This window comes from Nilaparvata lugens, chromosome 3 (genome assembly GCF_014356525.2).
Source record: "Nilaparvata lugens isolate BPH chromosome 3, ASM1435652v1, whole genome shotgun sequence".
Taxonomy (NCBI): domain Eukaryota; kingdom Metazoa; phylum Arthropoda; class Insecta; order Hemiptera; family Delphacidae; genus Nilaparvata; species Nilaparvata lugens.
Genome location: NC_052506.1, coordinates 62,556,898 through 62,578,044, shown reverse-complemented (window position 1 = coordinate 62,578,044; position 21,147 = coordinate 62,556,898). Strand labels below are relative to the sequence as shown.

Genomic DNA, 21,147 nt, shown 5'->3' with positions numbered 1-21,147 from the left:
ATATTGCTATGGCTTAAATAAACAACATCAATCGACAGGTAACAACAAAGTAATTCTAAAGAATATGGTACGTTTTTGCAAAGAGTTTATGACAATATTGTTCTCTTTCATATAAACCGCAATTGATTTATTAGAGCCGCATTCTTTTAATAGCTTAGCAATGTAAACTGGAATTGGTTTATCAGTCCGCAAATTGATGTAAAAACTTCCAAATTCCGTGTCAAATTGAAAAAACATTTGGTCTTTCAGGTTTTCTGTCTTAGCATTGATGAAATGAATCACTTTCATAAATCAATAAGAAGTTATAAGGTAAGAGAATAGAAAGCTAACCCAATTATTTGTAAATATTAAGCATTATTGATAATTTAAAATGAATCATGAGTCTATTTTCAGAAAACAAAACTGATCAATTTCAAATTTGGCGGTTTTTTTTAGAATCGGTGCCTGTTGAAAGTGTTCAAATAAGAGAAAATAGGTCGTATTATTGCAGAACTTTACTTGATAATTTTCTTTTGAAATTGATATTATTGCATGGATTTATATGATTGGCGATCGAATATTCTATTAAAAGAGAATTCTCATCATGATTCAATAAATTTGAAAGTTGGAATCAAAAGCATTCCTGTGGTTGTCGGCATGCTTTGATGTGCGGAATAATACTGTATCATAAAAGCAAATGTTTACAAATAAAGAACACAAGGGTTCACGTTCAGTAAATGGTGTTGTGGCTCTTATTATTTTAAAGTAGTATGAAAACTGTGAAATGTATTTAGTTTGTTGTAACAAAGAGTATGCCTATTTTTGTACTACAGTTTTTCGTTCAGTACAGTTCTAAAAGTTTTAAAGTTTAACTAATAATTTGAAATGTGAATGTCTATTCGTTTGTTACTGAGGATTAGAGTAATGTGGAAAGACAAACTTTTTTGCCACTAGAATGTTAGTGGCATTTAAATTAGCCATAGTTAATTATCTATTAACTTATGGATATGGTGAGTTTCATTTTTGCTTTTCTCATCAACTCAATGCTAAGATTGAAATATTAGTAGACTTGTCTCAATCATAAGTTCGTTTACCTATGTGAGTTAACCCTACTTTTCTCTTTCCAAAACAATTTGGCTGTTCCTTTTGTTGATATTTAAGTTGGATTAGTTATTTACAACATGCATTTTTATATGAGTTTTCAAATATGTAAATTCCTCATATTACAATATTTAGTTAGTGTTTAGTAATGCATTATTAGTACGGATACGTATAAAATAAAAATTGAGTTCTCAAAGGGTTTCCTGGGTTGAATCCTAGTTCCATATTCAATGCACGTATTATTTTATTATATTAATCGTTTTTGGTTTTATCTTAATTTTAAGTTTATCTTACATTTTTGTTGATTAGTATTAAATCCAGCTTGCTTAATTCAATAAAAATGAAGTATCAAAACAAGCTATAAATAAGTTAGTTTACCGGTATGAGTATTTCTTTTGCAAGATTCCAAGCAGGTAAAACCGTATATTAGAATTTTAGACAAATAAGGGTTTTTGACAGAGTTCAGGTTCCGTGTATTCACATTGAAAGTGGTCAGGCGTTACGAGTTCTGAGGTCAAAGTTGTTTCTTTGGATAAAATTCTATTTTGAAAAATTCAAACGTTTTGGTTGGATTTCACAAATTGAAAAAACAAAACAAAATACTATTAAATAAGAGAGCTAGGTATCTCTAGCTTCAATTTAATAATATTTTAAGCGTCTTTCTCTCTTTGATACAATAATTAACTTTAGTTTCCAAGAAGTAGAATTTGAAACACCTGACCGCTCTCATATTGGAAGGCTCACATTAATTAATCAAACAATTAAAAGGTTCAGGCATCTATTTTACTTGGACAAATACATTAAAAAGAGAGATGATCATACTAAAATTTCAATGTTATTAGAGCCTGATTCATTAAGATATGTTTTTGTAGCTTGGCTGTCCTGCTCTGTATAGATCTGATTTTTAATAATTCGATTCTTTTTCTAGCTTATCCGAACCTTATTTTTTCAACTGCAAAAGACATTAGAATTGCCAATGTTTCTCGACCAACGAAGGCCACCACAATTGTCAAGGTAATACTAGTTGTTCGTTCTACTTTGTAATTTCTATACCTATCAAGTTATTCTAGAGTAGAAAAATGATTGTAGGAATAAAGACTCAAAATTCACTATTCAACTCAATAATCATTAATCACTATCAACTCAATAAGCGTTGTAGAGCGGGTGTAAAAGCATGATTAGCTCATATTCAATGAAACTCAGGCCTCTACTGTCAAATTGCATGGCATATTTTTATTGATTTAGACAATCACATTATTTTTGGAACTCGCATTGAGCCAAACTACTATTTAGCTAGACTTAATTCTTCTTCAAAGACTTATTTCCTGGTCCAAAAACGTTTGTTTACATATTTTTTTAATTAGGAAACTAAATGTTTGCCATTTTTTGTCTCCAAAAATTAATGATAAGTATTATTCAACCTAGTTATTTCTGTGTAGCATAAATAACATAAGGGCTTACGTACCATGTGTAAAAAAATCATTTATCTTGTTCGGCGAACACCGTTTGTTAAACTTGTTTGGTTGGTGGTGACAAGGCGTAACAATTTATTCACTTTTTATGTAGTTCATGTTATTTCTTTTACCGTCCCTCCTTTTAGACAAGTTCAGACTGATGATCATGTCTTGTGCGAGTGGAACAGAAGTCAGTAATCAGTCTTGTATTATGGAAAATATCCTTTTTTCTAATCCGCCATAGCTTTTGCGGCCATGACATGTAAAGAATCAGAGGAAGAATTCGATGAAAACTCCAGCATATCTAGACTGACCACGATTTTCAAGTATAAAGACATGTTTTTCTAGTAATCGATTGTTGCTAAATACTATTTAGAAGTTTGATTAATTTATAAACTATCAAAAGAGTGAGAGAGATGTTGTATCTTGTTATTTTCGATGTCCTCTCATGAAATGAGAAACTCGCTTGAAATGCCCATGATATGAATAATGTAGTGGCTATTCTAGCTTTTTTGGTTTCTTTAAATATGTGCAAAATGGACTATTTTGCTTACTTGCACTCAATACTTGAGTGTGATGTAACAATATTCAAATTTTGCCTGAAATTTTTATTTGGCAGTAGAATATTAGAATTGAGTGGATAGTAGGTAACTCATTGCAGCAGTAATAGTTGGGCAAATAAGATGCAAATCATTGTTCGGGAGATAAACATGTTTAATTCTTGTTGGGTCAAGTTTGAAACTTGATAATAAGAGTATCACCAAGTAGGCCTAAATACTCGTAGTTTTTATTCCATTGTGTTTGGACAAAGAGTTTAGTGAGATTTCACACAATCAATAAATGAATTGATTAATAGTCTTTTTTTGTTATTCGGATAATTTATTATGATTTATGGGCAATGTTCAATTTATTTGATTATTTTAATTAATTAATTAAATTATTTATGGAGGATAATATTTACAATTATGAGGAAATATTATTTTAATGAAAGGAGAATAAGATATCAAGACCTAAGATATGCTATGATGTTTTGTTTTTTCTACAAATTAGTCTTTTATCAATATGAGTTGAAAATGGTTTCTGATGTAATTTAAAACAAGATCATGATTATATTATTTGTGATTTTAGATCTATTATTTCCTCTTCAAACTGTTGTCATTTTACCTATAACGATCAAACAAGATCATTGCTATGTTATTTGTGATGTTAGATCCATTATTTTATTTTCAAACTTGAAATTTTACCTATAATGATCAACACAAGTATAGAACCGCTTCCCTGATGAATATTTTATTTAATCTGAAGGAAAGTGCCCTTTGTTTTGTTTTATATTCCATTATTATTTTATGTAGGATCTGGAGGAAGCATATGCTGTTGATTTTTACCATGCTGGGTCTCTCGTGTGTTGGACTGACCAGGGTCTTGAGATGATACAATGCATGCATTTCAATGGAACAAATACTGGTCCCAAGGTATGTAGCCTCTATTATTACTGTATTTATAAGTTTAAAATAATGGATTATAAAACTTCATTTCGAATGTAGCTGAATTCCAATTTATTCTAGTAATTAACTGATGGGTGATGAAGAAATGCGTTGAATTAAATGTGAAATGAGTAACTCTATCTCTATCATAACTTTTTGTTCAATTTTTTTCCATGAATTGGTTTATCTAAAATCAGTTATTCATTTCAGTTTACCATTCAACGTTTGTAAAGTTAGTCCTTATTGCCTCCCAACTCAGTGGGTTAGTGAGTCAGGTGGAAGGATTCTGATTGACTCAAATTTTCCACGTATATAATTTGTAAAGTATAACCTATTAGCACTGAATTGTGATAAGACCAAAGCTCTTGCATTCAGGTGTGACAATAATGACGCATTGGAGGTGAATAATCGTGAGATTGAAAGAGTAAATGAAGTTAAAATTCTAGGAGTCACCATAGATAGTAAACGTTCATGGAAATCCCATTTAAAATAAATTAAACTCTGCTGTATATGTGCTTAGGACCATGAAAACCTACTAGATATTCACACTTTGAAAGAGGTCTATTACGCGCTATTCCATTCACATATGGCATATGGCATTGCATTTTGGGGTAATTCTACGGATGTCAGCCAGATCTTCAAGTTGCAGATATGGGCATTTCGCGTTATGGTAGGAGAAGGAGAGTCAATTAGAACTAGTGGCAGACACTTTTTTAAGCAATTAAAAATTCTCCCACTCCCTAGTTTATATATATTGGTCTGTCTATATATATTGGGAAGCAATTTGTCTGATAAAAAATGAGTCCATGTTTAAGAAGGAATTTATGATACATTCCTATGAGACAAGACACAGACATGTACTCAGGGATGAAACACATCGCACACAGCTTTGTACTTTACTTTACTTTACTTGTTCGTCACAATTACTGAACTGCATTAAGGGAGCAACGATCCCGCAGTATATGACACGTCAAAGTTTAATCTAATATCTACCATCCCTCCTATTTCAACACTACAGATCCCACATAACATACATCAATCAAACACTATTCAACAAGGAAGTCTGCTAACCTGTACGGACACAATACAATAAGGAATTCCCTGAGTGTTTTTTTGAACTCCTTCAAGCCATCAATTTCTCTTATGTGAGATGGGATTGAATTAAATATTTTCATTCCCATATAAAACGGGCCACTCTCCAGCAGGCTTAGTCTGTGATGTGGGTAAACAAAACCTCTAAATCGAGTATTATGGTGATGACTCACCTGGTTCTCCTCATACAATTCCTGTATGCGAAAGGGTCAACACATTTAACCTGTCAAACGCTTGAAAAACTGAGAGTTCAGTTGATGAAAGAACTGAAAGGACAGTATTTCTATTCGATTCAGGAGTTTTTCAGTTGCTTTAGTTCACGGTGATTTTTCGTAGACCTTTGAGAGTATATTTAACAATCAGTTTTATAAATGCAAAATTTAAGTTCAAATTCAAATTCAAATTTATTCAAGTAAGTCACAATACATTCCGGTCTATACACGAATCTACAATAAATTACAGTACAACAGCTAATTATGCAACAAATTTCACATATTATGAAAACTTATTAATTACAATGAAGATTGAATGGAACATTAGAATATAGTATTGTCATGTAACTACATAAATCAGCGGTGTTTCAACAATGATTAAATGATAACTTCAATGAATAAATAAATACCCCACTATAAATTATATGTGTTGGGGTAAATTATATGTGTTGGAGTTATATAATTTAAATGATTGAAAAGTCCATTCACCCCTTTGAGAGGAGGAGGTCAGTGACTGCTAAATTATCTATCTATAACAATAATTATTAGTGAAATAAAGTATGAAAATTATTCATTTTATCTAACTGCCTAATATCTATCTATATACAGAGTGCGGCATCATAACTTATTTTTTCAAAACTTTATAAAACGCATTGTAGGAGTCAGAGAAGGTTTTTTATATTTTAAAAATGTAAGTATGTATTTAAAGTTTTGTTTCATGTAATTTTGAAGGGTAGATAATTGTAGGTTACGTTTCCCACTCTGTGAATACATTATTTAGAGTATTTTATATCACCCTTTCCAGCATTGCAGGCGTAATTCTGGCAATTTCCATCTGTATGTTGCTATTCAAATCTTGGAGAGTCTTCGGACGGTTTAAATAAACATGAGATTCGAAAAAACTACAGAAGAAATTACACGGGGGCAAATCGGGAGATCGAGCCGGCCATTGGAAATTGTTTCTAACATTTGTAATAAATTAACTTCATTTAGAAAAACATACATTTACTTCATTCAAATTAACTTCTGTAATATTGTCGCAAATTACGAAAAACTGTATTCTGTTGATAACATAGTTTTTGCTACGAAATGACAACCCTATTGCCCAAAATGCCTCAGGAGACTCATCTGCCAAAATGAACATTCATCCCGAACTTTGAGTTCTTATATTATTGTTATTATTCATCGCCAATACTTAAATTTCTGGATTTTCCATTTTTAACTTTTTTGAACTCGTGAAACAGCTGAGAGATTTTCTCCTGTTAGTTTTTATTTGCTTAACATTTTGTGAGTTTTCCATTTTATTTTATTAAGTTTTCTAACTTATTTTATTTATTGTTGCATCTGCAGATGAAAGTGGTCACAACTGGCCTGATATCGCCTTATGGGCTGGCATGTGACTGGCTGACTGAGAAGTTGTATTGGACCGTAGGCGAGTACTGCTATTGGTCGAGGGCATGAACGCCTGCCATTGGCCTAGCTAGACAGTCTCCTCCCCCTCAACGGTGTGACAAAATGGCGGCTTAAGCAACAGAATCGCCATGATAATAAAATTTACTTTGAAGAACCAAGAAAACAAGTGTGAAAGATAATAAAACAAATATGTAAATGGAAAAACTATTGACTAATGTATGCTTACAATTTTATGATAAAACTAAATTCGTAGTGTTGTACTGGTTGAAATGAATCTGGTCATTTAAACTATACTGGGAATTTTCCTTAATTACTCTTGTTATTTCTAAAGCCTCTAGAATATTCAAAGATCTGCCTTTGTTATTAACATGCAGAAACTCAACATTCTCCTTAACTGTGAACTTGGGATTATTTGTTATCAAATGTTCTGCAAAGTTAGATTCCCCATTTTGTTTATTCCAATCTCTGATGTGTTCTTTAATTCTACTTTTGAAACTTCTACCAGTCTGACCCACGTAACAAGCATTACAATCATCACATTTAAGTTTGTACACCCCGCTTTTATCACAAATATCAATTTTGTCTTTACTCCAGCTAAATAGACTATTTAAAATCGGTTTGGACTTGAAAGCAACATGAAATCCATTCCTCTTCAATTCCCTACCTATTTTATCAGATACAAGGCCTAAATATGGGATTGTTATCCAAGTCTTCTCCTCACAGTTTGAGCCTACAAAGCTAGGATTGATTGAAATTTTTCTATTAATTTTACTCAATAATCTGTCCACCATACTTTCTTCATACCCATTGTCACGTTATTTTTTATAGTTAAATAACGATTAGCCTCCTGCTTGGCATCAGTCGGTAGAGCATGAAATATTTTAATAATTATAAAAATTAGGTCGTGGTTTTTCATAGGATACAGTCACATAAAAATCTTTATAGGCCCAGATATGAGCTTCCACTATAATTCTGATAATTCATTAAAAAATATATATATAGTACTTATCCTATAGTATTGAGGAATAAAAAATAATCGTACACCATAAACAATTTGATACATATATTAACAAATATTGCAAAAAATATATAGAGCGATAAAAAATATATAATGAAAAATAGAACAATAATCGAAATCAATAAAATATCACAGGCGAAATACTATTCTCTAAATTCTACAGCACGAAACGTTACCATGTGCTTTTACTTTTATGATCATATGCATCTATTTGCATGTAGCTGCGATATCAGCTTGCTAATGCCTGTCGACTTGGACAATTCCATTAAAACTAAATTCTAAAAATCAACTTGATAAATTGACAACTAGTAATCCAAATATATATATTAAATTCTAGGGTATCTAGTAGATTTCTTTGTAATGAATATATATATATTTTATCTCAGGGTGCGAGATTCGGCACCTGACGGAATAAATAGAGCAATTCATCTAGTGAATCAGAGCTACAACAGACTATCGCAAATTATATTGCAGAAATTAATGATCATATGAATGTGTATTAACAGCCTAGATTTTATACTTCTTTGATTTATAGATCTTCCAATATATGAATTGATTCGTTACTTTTCTAATAAAATACCTTTAATACTACATTTACTTGCGCAAGTATTTTTTACCAAATTCTTAATTTATAAGAAAACCCTTTCGACGAGCTAGCTTTGATTCTTATTTAAATTCGAAGCACTGAGGGCGCCCTATCACTATTTCAATATTTTCCACTCACGTGTCGGAATTTTCCTATGAGCTGCTGATGTCGATCCAACTCCTGGTGGTCCTGGATTATTGTAGCCGGAGTCGTCTCTTCCAAGGGGTTACAAAATTATTTAAAATGACTTTTGCTTTATAAGAGCATCACAAAGTCTTATAAGAAATTTAGTAATTCAATTTAACTTTAAGTTATTACAAGATATAGCAAGGTATTACGCTCTATAATTTTTAGTGACCTCTCATGGTGGCATTTGGCAGGCGAGTGTGTTTCTCGTTTCTCAATTTTACAATTCTCATTTCCGATTTTCAAATTTGCATAAAATTTGAATATTCTAGTCCTCCGCCATTCAAGTCTCAAATAGACCGTGCCAAAATATTAACTATTACTTATGTTATATATATAATAATTTCTTTGCCTTCGGGCCATATCCAAAACATAGACTATACAACAATTTTTCATAAACTCTATTTATTTGTAGAAATATATACACATATTTTTGAATCGGCTCACTATTGCCGCCTATCAATTGCCATTATGTGATTGGTGCATGCAAATTATTACAGTATTCATGCGCCTGGTAACCTCCTACTTCCTTAATACATTTAATTATTTTTATTGGGTTTTTAAATATGCTCTCTACATGCTAATTGATTTTTTATATGTTATTATCTGTTTCATACATCATAATAATTAGCCACGTGGTGAGACCTTTAGTTCCTCAAATTGCATACCGTTCCGCCACAATAAACTTCTGCCAAGGTGTTTGGTCAGATTCTACGTTGTATAGCTCGGTCGATCGTTAGGTCGCCGATCACTAAATGTTTATGCCTAACCTCAATTTTCAATATTTTATATAATATTATATATTAGCAAAAAATTATTTCAATTCCTCTTAGGCTGTTGTACAGTTTAGCGAGGACGTCTGATATTATCTAATCTTTATGTTATCTCTTTGGCGATATTAGCCAATTACTTCACTTAGACCTATAAATATTTCAGCTAGGGATTTTTATTTATCTATCCAAATTACAATATGTTACACCATTTGTGACAGCTATCTGTTTAATTTTAGTGATCTCAATATCAAAATCATGATGGCTCATAGGTATTGTTAGTGCTCTATAGACCATACTATTGAAAGCAGCAAGTTTGTGAGAAATAGGATGACAAGAATGAAGAGGAATGATAACATCAGTATGGGTTGGTTTTCTGAAAATAGAAAACTTGTGAAAACCAGTGCTATGATCAATTCTTAAATCTAGAAAATTCAATACACAATCCTGTTCTACCTCTACAGTGAATTTTATACTCTGATGTAATCCATTCAGATAGGAAAGAAAATTGGCCAGTTGTCTGTTACTTCCTTTCCATAAGCAAATAATATCATCAACATATCGAAACCAGTAAACAATTTTATCTTTGAAATGACTATTTTCAATGATTCTACTTTCTAACTTATCCATAAATAATTCAGCTAGGAGTGGTGAGAGGGGTGACCCCATTGCCAACCCCTCTCTTTGTTCAAAAAATCTATTGTTAAATTTGAAATAATTATGCTGAGTGCATAACTTCATCAATCCTATCAGTTCTTCTCTGAGTGTATGATCATTTATAGAGGCTTCCATTATTTCCTCAGCTCTTTCAAGACTTTCTCCCACCGGAATGTTAGTGAATAAATTAGTAACATCAAATGACACAAGTTTATAGGATGATAGAACAGGAATATGTTTTATATTGTTGACCAACTCCAATGAATTTTTAATACTAAACTTTGGTTGAAAACCTGTTAATGACCGAAGGTGCTATTCAGTTTGTGAGCTGATTTAGAGCAGGGGGAATTAACAAAAGATACCACTGGTCTTATAGGAACATTAGTTTTGTGTAATTTAGGTTGACCGAAAAGTCAAGGTGGATATGGATTCATAACTGTTAGATACTTAGTTTCTTTCTTGTTAAATAATTTGGTGGTGGTGGTCAACTTATTTCTAATCAAGCTATTGATTTTGGTGGTGGGATTGGAGTTAATCTCAATAAATTTGTTATCTGCAATGAAATGGTTTACCTTACTTAGATATTCGTCCTTATCCATTATTACTGTAGTGCATCCTTTGTCAGCTTTCAAAATCATCAGGTCATTGGTTTTCATCTTCTTCTTTAAATTCTTCATGATGTCCGCCGTTTTTGTGATCTCTGGTCGAAGTTCCCTTGTCTTTTCTTGAAGAATTATGTCAGCACATCTGTTAGTTAGTATTTTGTTCTTTGAGGCTTCCCAATTGCTATCAATGCTGCATGCTAGTCGTTCAAGTTGTTGGTTATCCAAATAGTTATGACTACTGTATTTGTTACCTCGTCCTAGTAACTCTGTCTCTGAGGATGAAAATTGGACTTGTGAGAAATTAGCTACGCTATCAGCAAACTTGTGTTGATGTTGAATGATAGGCCTATTATTTAGTGTCGGATGTTGATCTTTGAGAAGTTTCTGCAGTTTGAGATGGCTCTATGAGCCATCATGATTTTGATATTGAGATCACTAAAATTAAACAGATAGCTGTCACAAATGGGTATGAAGAAAGTATGGTGGACAGATTATTGAGTAAAATTAATAGAAAAATTTCAATCAATCCTAGCTTTGTAGGCTCAAACTGTGAGGAGAAGACTTGGATAACAATCCCATATTTAGGCCTTGTATCTGATAAAATAGGTAGGGAATTGAAGAGGAATGGATTTCATGTTGCTTTCAAGTCCAAACCGATTTTAAATAGTCTATTTAGCTGGAGTAAAGACAAATTGATATTTGGGATAAAAGCGGGGTGTACAAACTTAAATGTGATGATTGTAATGCTTGTTACGTGGGTCAGACTGGTAGAAGTTTCAAAGTAGAATTAAAGAACACATCAGAGATTGGAATAAACAAAATGGGGAATCTAACTTTGCAGAACATTTGATAACAAATAATCCCAAGTTCACAGTTAAGGAGAATGTTGAGTTTCTGCATGTTAATAACAAAGGCAGATCTTTGAATATTCTAGAGGCTTTAGAAATAACAAGAGTAATAAGGAAAATTCCCAGTATAGTTAAATGACCAGATTCATTTCAACCAGTACAATACTACGAATTTAGTTTTATCATAAAATTGTAAGCATACATTAGTCAATAGTTTTTCCATTTACATATTTGTTTTATTATCTTTCACACTTGTTTCTTGGTTCTTCAAAGTAAATTTTATTATCATGGCGATTCTGTTGCTTAAGCCGCCATTTGTCACACCGTTGAGGGGAGGAGACTGTCTAGCTAGGCCAATGGCAGGCGTTCATGCCCTCGACCAATAGCAGTACTCGCCTACCAGTATAAATTCTGCTGCTCTTGTATTTAGTTTTAGTTTATCAGAGATTGACAATGGTGTAATAACCGTAACCGGTCTTTTTAATTATCAATAAATCAGTGGTTTTTTGACAATTTCTTAGTCTTTTTCATTCAATATGAATAATTACCACAATATCAACTTCTCAACTACACAAAAAGTGAAATACATCATAAAATTTATACCACAATTTAAATACTTATCTGTCCTTACCAGCGTTTTCAGTCATTCTAGAATTTAGATTTAGATGATTATAAAATAGGAATTTCCTGTTAATGATAAATATAGTTTTACAGTAGCTAGTCTAGTACACAATTACGATTAAAAGTAATGGTTATAATTATTGTTATAATGTATGAAAAGAGATATTATGATAACCTACATGATTGAAATATGGTATTTCTGTTCAGCGGGTTCGGAAAATTGGAAAACGCATAAATTACAACTAGCTCGTTATCCTTGAGCTACATTGAGGAGGCCAAGCAATCGTGATTTCAAACAACCAAAAATTCTATTGCTGCAGCTTGAGCTCTAGGTTATGTGTAGTGATCGCCTCTTTTTTGACCTAATGGTCTCGAGTTTGAGGAGCAGCCAAAATTCAGGGAGTAGGAAGATCAGGAGTATGGTATTTCTCAATGAGAGTGAAAATAAGTTGGGGTATGAGCTCGCGGGCATTATTATATTGTGATAGTGATGCCAACCTCCTGTTATCACAGTCCAGTCTTGCGCTGTAGATATCATATGACAGCTTTTGTTGAGCATATTGAAAAGATACATTTAGGTACCTAAAATTGCAATATTTTCCATTCCCAAATTGCCTAGAGTTTTAAATTTGTTATTTAGAACTATCATCATTTCAATACAATAAAAAACCACAGTTCTCTGTATAATTTCTTTAATCTCAATTAATTTTTTTTAATTTCTCATTCCACAGCCTAATGTTCTGGACGGACTGGGGCGAAGTGCCCAAAATCGAAAGAGCATCAATGGATGGTGATCCATCTACAAGGAAAGTGATCGTAGTCAATGACAACATATTCTGGCCAAATGGGTTGACCGTCGATTTCGAGAATAAGCGCTTGTTCTGGCTGGACGGACGTTTGCTTTTTATTGAAGTGAGTTTCGTTGATTTCATTCCAGATCTACTGTACTTTTGATAACCATAATATTCTTTGATGTGAAATGTTGAAATTGTTATGTTTAGCTCAATATTCAAGACTTTTTTATCTGCTTGGCATTTTTATACTTCAGTTAATTATACTTTTCAATTTAAAAAAGGAATCGTTGGATCTATTAACTGATTTTTAATTGAGATTGCTTCTCCAGCCTTCATACTCGAACCTAAACCTACATTGCCAAGTGCCGCTTGCATTGTACAAATTTGCCGTCGTTTTACTTAATACTCTAGCAGCAATTGCAATCTAAGCATTACGATTTTGTCAAAAAGCTAATTATTTTCAATTATTTTACATGTTTAAATCAACCCAAAGTTTATTTTCAGTGCAAAGGGAACCTACACGTATAAGAACGCTAACAGTTGTTTTGGCGCAAAACCCCAATATTTGTTTGTTATTATTTGAATTATTCGAGACTAGGTTACACTTGCGCGATTCAAGTCAGGAACAGACTCAAAACATCAGTGCTCCAAGTGAGCATTTTGTCAAATACAATGACAAAATTCCTAATTTGAAATTTGAAAGTGATTGAATAATTTTGAGTTATTCTAGTAAATTGCCATTTAAAGCTAAAACCTAACCCACAAAACTTTCTCTAAGCTAACCTTAACCTGTGACTAACTTCCCCTTGAACTCAATCATAATCATCACCTTAATGCTTATAACCCATAAATGATATGACGATCCCTGTTTGAAATTTTGGTTGTTTTTGCACTGCAGCTTCTGTTATTGGATACTCGAGACCAAGTTTCATGGCGACTCGACATGCTGGTCGCCAACCAACAGACGTCACATCTTTTCCGCTAGAAAATTTAAAATTTTGTGCAAGATGGTATTTGTATTTATTTAACATTCATTTCATATCATTTATTACAGTGCCTTCTAAAGCTGGGTTATCGTTTGTGCGTAAATGCGTCGTCGACCACAAAAGTTGTCGTGAGGATCTCAGATTGGGTAGATTTCAATTTGTCTAAATAACCTAAAAAATTGTGTTTAATTATGTTTTAATGGAGGAAATTGAGTATATACTTTTTATACTTAAAAATGGCAATATGTTGATAGTATTAAAAATGTTTGATTCTTGAATAATAAAAAGAAATAATCAAAAGTTATTTGATCAGCTGTTTTAGCAAACTTGAAATTTGGACAATATGAATGTCAACAAAGCTTGTCGTCGTCGACTGCGGAAATTTACGCACAAACGAAAATGCACCGTTAGCAACATTTGTGGTATGAAGGTTTCTGATCCGGTGTTGTGATGATGGTTTCAGTTCTGGAAGCAGGTTGGTTGGTTGTATTCGGCATGAAAATAACTTTTATCATTTACATAAATGATGCTTGTGTTGCAGGTGATGGACTACGACGGCCGCAACAGGCGGACGGTGACGAAGAAAGGCATCGAGTATCCGTACGCAATCACGTTCTTCCAGGAGAAGGTGTACTTCACCGACTGGAAGACATGGTCGGTGCACGTGATCGACACGGCTGGCAGTGCGCATGCGCCGAGGGAGATCCTGCACGGCGACCTTTGTCCGCACGACATCCGCGCCTGGGAGCCCAAGCGGCAGCCGCCCAAGACGACGCCTTGCTCCCACAACAATGGCGGATGCTCGCACCTCTGCCTCCTGTCCACGCGGCCGATCCATCTACAAGGAAAGTGATCGTAGTCAATGACAACATATTCTGGCCAAATGGGTTGACCGTCGATTTCGAGAATAAGCGCTTGTTCTGGCTGGACGGACGTTTGCTTTTTATTGAAGTGAGTTTCGTTGATTTCATTCCAGATCTACTGTACTTTTGATAACCATAACATTCTTTGATGTGAAATGTTGAAATTGTTATGTTTAGCTCAATATTCAAGACTTTTTTATTTGCTTGGCATTTTTATACTTCAGTTAATTATACTTTTCAATTTAAAAAAGGAATCGTTGGATCTATTAACTGATCTTTTTAATTGAGATTGCTACTCCAGCCTTCATACTCGAACCTAAACCTACATTGCCAAGTGCCTCTTGCATGTACGAATTTGCCGTCGTTTTGCTTAATACTCTAGCAGCAATTGCATTACGATTTTGTCAAAAAGCCAATTATTTTCAATTATTTTACATTTTTAAATCAACCCAAAGTTTATTTTCAGTGCAAAGGGAACCTACACGTGTATAAGAACGCTAACAGTTGTTTTGGCGCAAACCCCAATATTTGTTTGTTATTATTTGAATTATTCGAGACTAGGTTACACGGCGCGATTCAAGTCAGGAACAGACTCAAAACATCAGTGCATCAGTGCTCCAAGTGAGCATTTTGTCAAATACAAAGACAAAATTCCTAATTTGAAATTTGAAAGTGATTGAATAATTTTGAGTTATTCTAGTAAATTGCCATTTAAAGCTAAAACCTAACCCACAAAACTTTCTCTAAGCTAACCTTAACCTGTGTCTAACTTCCCCTTGAACTCAATCATAATCATCACCTTAATTCTTATAACACCCATAAATGATATGACGATCCCTGTTTGAAGTTTTGGTTGTTTTTGCACTGCAGCTTCTGTTATTGGATACTCGAGACCAAGTTTCATGGCGACTCGACATGCTGGTCGCCAACTAACAGACTTCACATCTTTTCCGCTAGAAAATTTAAAATTTGGTGCAAGATGGTATTTGTATTTATTTAACATTCATATCATATCATTTATTACAGTGCCTTGTAAAGCTGAGTTCTCGTTTGTGCGTAAATGCGTCGTCGACCACAAAAGTGGTCGTGAGGATCTCAGATTGGGTAGATTTCAATTTGTCTAAATAACCTAAAAGATTGTGTTTAATTATGTTTTAATGGAGGAAATTGAGTATATACTTGTTATACTTAAAAATGGCAATATGTTGATAGTATTAAAAATGTTTGATTCTTGAATAATAAAAAGAAATAATCAAAAGTTATTTGATCAGCTGTTTTAGCAAACTTGAAATTTGGACAATATGAATGTCAACAAAGCTTGTCGTCGTCGACTGCGGAAATTTACGCACAAACGAAAATGCACATTGCACAAAATGCAACATTTGTGGTATGAAGTTTCTGATCCGGTGTTGTGATGATGGTTTCAGTTCTGGAAGCTGGTTGGTTGGTTGTATTCGGCATGATATCATTTACATAAATGATGCTTGTGTTGCAGGTGATGGACTACGACGGCCGCAACAGGCGGACGGTGACTAAGAAAGGCATCGAGTATCCGTACGCAATCACGTTCTTCCAGGAGAAGGTGTACTTCACCGACTGGAAGACATGGTCGGTGCACGTGATCGACACGGCTGGCAGTGCGCATGCGCCGAGGGAGATCCTGCACGGCGACCTTTGTCCGCACGACATCCGCGCCTGGGAGCCCAAGCGGCAGCCGCCCAAGGCGACGCCTTGCTCCCACAACAATGGCGGATGCTCGCACCTCTGCCTCCTGTCCACGCGGCCACCCGGCTACACCTGCGCATGCCCCACCGGCATCAGACTCATCTCAAACTATACCTGTGCCAACAGTAAGCATAAGCATTTCAACAAATATAATTTATTATCTATGATAATAATTTGAAAATGTTTGAATGTTTGAATTATGAAAAGAAATGAGGTCAACCTTGAACCAGGCTACTTCTCTCTTGAATTTTCATAAAATGACAAAGTCCAAAAAAGGTTAGATCAATCAATTCATTCATTTCACAAACGAACATAATGCAAAATAACCAAGAAAAAATGGATAAATAAAGATTTTTTCTTCCATTCATTTAACTCTTCCAATAATTTTTCTTCATACTTTATAGACAATTTTCAGATAAATTAATAAAAAAATAACGTAAATGTAAAACCATACACTATTCCATCAAATCAAAAAGTGAATTTGATATAAATATGTCTGAACATTGATGGTAATATATTTTATCGGTTGTATTGCAGAAAACTTGACACCAATAAAATTGTCGCAAGATGATCGCCGAAATTTGAAAATAAAATCATACAATATAATTTGACTGCTAAACTTTGATGGATAGTTTATTTTCAATTATAAATAATTTACACTGTGGCCAACACTTTTCTTAAAAGGATCCAATTTAAATATTCAATTCAATTATTTAATTATCGTTTCTAAGCTCCCACAATTCTTCCAAGTAGTTTGATTTTTCTGTCAAACATGGTGATTGGACTGGTTGCAACTCCCACCAGTGGATAGAAATTTATACTTCAGTTGGTTGGAGCCTTTTTAATTTTCCCGGTTATATTATTACCAGCGTTATATCTCTTATTTCAATTGTTTTCAAATTTTCTGAATTCCTTCTCCATGCATCCAAAGTTGGCAGACTTTTTAATAAACTATCATCATTAATACCATAGATTAATGTTAATAATTATATTATTATTTTATTATACTGTAAAATATTTATCTCAATGTGACTTATTTATCTATAATCAAAACTAATGATGAAAATTAATTTTTAACAGGTTCTCAGGAATTGCTAATATTAGTTCAGAAGAGCGATATATCGATGATATCATTGGACTCGCCGGATCATACAAGCCAGGTGCTAGCTCTGCGTGGAATCAAAGATGCGTTTGAGGTTGACTATGATCCCATTGACAACTACATGTATTGGACTGATATTGAGGTACAATAACTTCTCTTACGCAAGTTGTTAATACAATTATTGATTATGTGACATCACAATGTGAGAATTCTGGGGTGCTAATAAACATGTGGATTAAGAAAAGAAAAATAGCATCAAGTAGAAAACTTCAGAGGTTGATGAGTTCTACAAAAACTGATTTCAAGTGTGTTTCTCAATTAATATTAATTTATAAGTGCGTTTTCAAATTCAAACAAATTAAATGCCATAAAATATCAGTATGATGATACAAATGTAATACCTTATTAATATAATATGAAAATAGAAAGGCATGACTTTTTTATTACCGGTGGCGGTATATGCTTGTGTATGATGATGGGATTGGATTATGCTGGATAAATTATATCTATATTTTTGGATGAATTTTGAATTTGAATCTCTCAAGATTTTCTCCAAAGCTATTCACATCTTTATGAGCAATCTCTTGAAAATGGTATTCTATATTGCAAAGAATTGAATTGAATTTTATTCATTTCGATAGAATAATACTACAGATTATAGAATATGATATATACACAGGGTAAAGTAACGCAACATATATTCAAATTAATTACATATAACAATAAATAATAGTGGTAATTATTCCAATTACTTGAATAACACTATTATTACTATTATTGAATATTGTCATTATCATGATTTATATTAGTATTATTATAATGAATGTGCAGCATACCAATACCCTGATAACGAAATAGTAATTGCCCACATAGACTAACATGTCTTTGTGGGTGAATGGGTCCAGTATTTTGCTAATCCAAAAAGAGGCTACCCGGTTAAATATCTACCTCAATTCCCCACATTATTTTCTGATGATATCGCTATCTTAATTTGTAAAATTGAATTTTGCCAGGCGAAGTGTATAAGGAGAGCAAGACTGAACGGTTCGAATCAAGAAGACTTTGTGACGGCAGAAGTGGAGAAGCCGGATGGCGTAGCAGTGGACTGGATAGCTCGCAACTTGTACTGGACTGACATTGGTACTCATCGCATTGAGGTGGCAAGGCTTGATGGAAAAGCACGAAAGGTAACATTACATATTTATTTATTTTCAAAATTCAAACAATTGCAATAGAAGGGTAGTCAAAAACATGTTTAATTGGAAATTAGATACAGAATTGGTGAAGATTATGGCAACAGATTAATATTCCTTTTACAAGGATAATTTGACAGTAGGTCTCATTGAGGATCCTATTTGAAATCTGACAGATCAAACGTTTCTGGTTTAGAGTTGTAAATATGTGAGTAAATGTTACAATGAGAATTTTTACCAACATATAAAAAAGTAAAATTTGATAGTTTAATTGTTTTTAGATTTTTAATGTAGGTACTCATATATTTCATTTTTATATTATTTTTACTTAAAAACACTTATTGACATGTGAAAATTAAAAGTGAATTATTGATAAAATTAAAAGTGAATAAATAAAATTTAAATTTAAATTCGGTTAGTTTTTCATATATAAAATTTTATATGTATTTACTACATAAAGAGAAACATTACACAGACAAACTAAATAGTTGAGCGGAATATTCATGTTTCAATTACAATTACTACACTACTACTAAGTGTGATTTTAATACACTATTTTGATGAATAGAAATTGGGGTTAATGGAACTATTTACTACATAAATAGAAGGAGGAACTTTACACAGACAAACCAAATATTCATGTTTCTAGTGTAGTAATTACACTTATCAATTGTAATTTAAATAAATTATTTTGATCGATAGAAAATGGGAAATGGAGTGATCCAAAGAACATTGTATTCTAGCGTAAGCTACATTTCAATAATGATAGATAATTTGTGTAAATACAATAATTTATAATTGATTCTTTATGTAATCTCATTTTAATAATTTGTGTTTCAGGTTCTGATTAACGAAGACCTGATAAATCCGCGCGCGATTGCAGTGTCGCCCGAGCATGGTTGGCTGTTCTGGTCGGATTGGTTCGAGAAGCGGCCGAAGATAGAGCGAGCCTCACTGGACGGCTCCGACCGGCTGGTGCTCGTCAAGGAAGGCCTCGGCTGGCCCAATGGCATCGCTCTCGATCTCAATGCCAGCAAGCTCTACTGGGGTGATGCCAAAACCGACAAAATAGAGGTACTATCACCTGTTTTTTCACTATCCGAATCTATCTAGAAATATGACTATCATCCCACCAACACACGATGTAGACGTGTATTGGTTAAAAGTAAATTCGTATGGCTTTTGTTGGTGGGGAGTCCCTTGCGGGAAGGTCACACCGCCTGAATATATAATTTAAGCCATCAATGGGCCTTACGACTGTCATACTTCAGCCGGGACCGACAGTTTAACGTGCCCATCCGATAACACGGGAGTGATATGGTTAAAAAACTTTTGGTATTGAGAGGGTTTGAACCCGGGATCTCTATGCTGCTACGCAAGCACTCTATCCACTAGACCACGGATCACTCCAATACACTCCGTGTATTGGTTGATGAGATACAATACAGTAAGACGTCTATCATCGATACACAATATCCAACCAGAAGTTATAAATTTGAGTATTCACTTCCAAAGTTGCAAAATTAAATAAGTGGGTGGTATAAAATAGGTAGGGTCAATCTATTATATTATTATCAGGCACATTAGGGATGTAAGAGTTCTGATTAATCGATAGGTGATCTCTAGAGAAATTTTTGATTGAATTGATGTTTTCCTGTATTTTCTCCCCTTATAATGGGTGATTTTTTAAGAGCTTGAGAACTTTTTTAAACAATAAAACGCATAAAATTTGCAAAATTTCATCGGTTCTTTATTTGAAACGTTAGATTGGTACATGACATTTACTTTTTGAAGATAATTTCATTTAAATGTTGACCGCGGCTGCGTCTTAGGTGGTCCATTCGGAAAGTCCAATTTTGGGCAACTTTTTCGAGCATTTCGGCCGGAATAGCCCGAATTTCTTTGGAAATGTTGTCTTCCAAAGCTGGAATAGTTACTGGCTTATTTCTGTAGACTTTAGACTTGACGTAGCCCCACAAAAAATAGTCTAAAGGCGTCAAATTGCATGATCTTCGTGGCCAACTTACCGGTCCATTTCTTGAGATGAATTGTTCTCCGAAGTTTTCCCTCAAAATGGCCATAGAATCGCGAGCTGTGTGGCATGTAGCGCCATCTTGTTGAAACCACATGTCAACCAAGTTCAGTTCTTCCATTTTTGGCAACAAAAAGTTTGTTAGCATCGAACGATAGCGATCGCCATTCACTGTAACGTTGCGTCCAACAGCATCTTTGAAAAAATACGGTCCAATGATTCCACCAGCGTACAAACCACACCAAACAGTGCATTTTTCGGGATGCATGGGCAGTTCTTGAACGGCTTCTGGTTGCTCTTCACTCCAAATGCGGCAATTTTGCTTATTTACGTAGCCATTCAACCAGAAATGAGCCTCATCGCTGAACAAAATTTGTCGATAAAAAAGCGGATTTTCTGCCAACTTTTCTAGGGCCCATTCACTGA

The 21,147-nt window shown here is 33.7% G+C and overlaps 1 protein-coding gene across 1 annotated transcript in view; it reads left to right on the top strand.

Annotated features, from left to right (window-relative positions):
• Positions 1-656: 656 nt before the first annotated feature.
• LOC111049074 (low-density lipoprotein receptor-related protein 6) overlaps positions 657-21,147 on the top strand; it is a 69,242-nt gene continuing 48,751 nt past the window's right edge. The window contains exons 1-9 of the mRNA XM_039422860.1: positions 657-989; positions 2,009-2,094; positions 3,887-4,006; positions 6,673-6,754; positions 12,721-12,938; positions 16,165-16,519; positions 17,475-17,638; positions 18,510-18,683; positions 19,530-19,763. Of these exons, the coding sequence (XP_039278794.1) occupies positions 935-989; positions 2,009-2,094; positions 3,887-4,006; positions 6,673-6,754; positions 12,721-12,938; positions 16,165-16,519; positions 17,475-17,638; positions 18,510-18,683; positions 19,530-19,763 (1,488 nt within the window). The 5' untranslated portion in view covers positions 657-934. The remainder of the gene's footprint in view (positions 990-2,008; positions 2,095-3,886; positions 4,007-6,672; positions 6,755-12,720; positions 12,939-16,164; positions 16,520-17,474; positions 17,639-18,509; positions 18,684-19,529; positions 19,764-21,147) is intronic.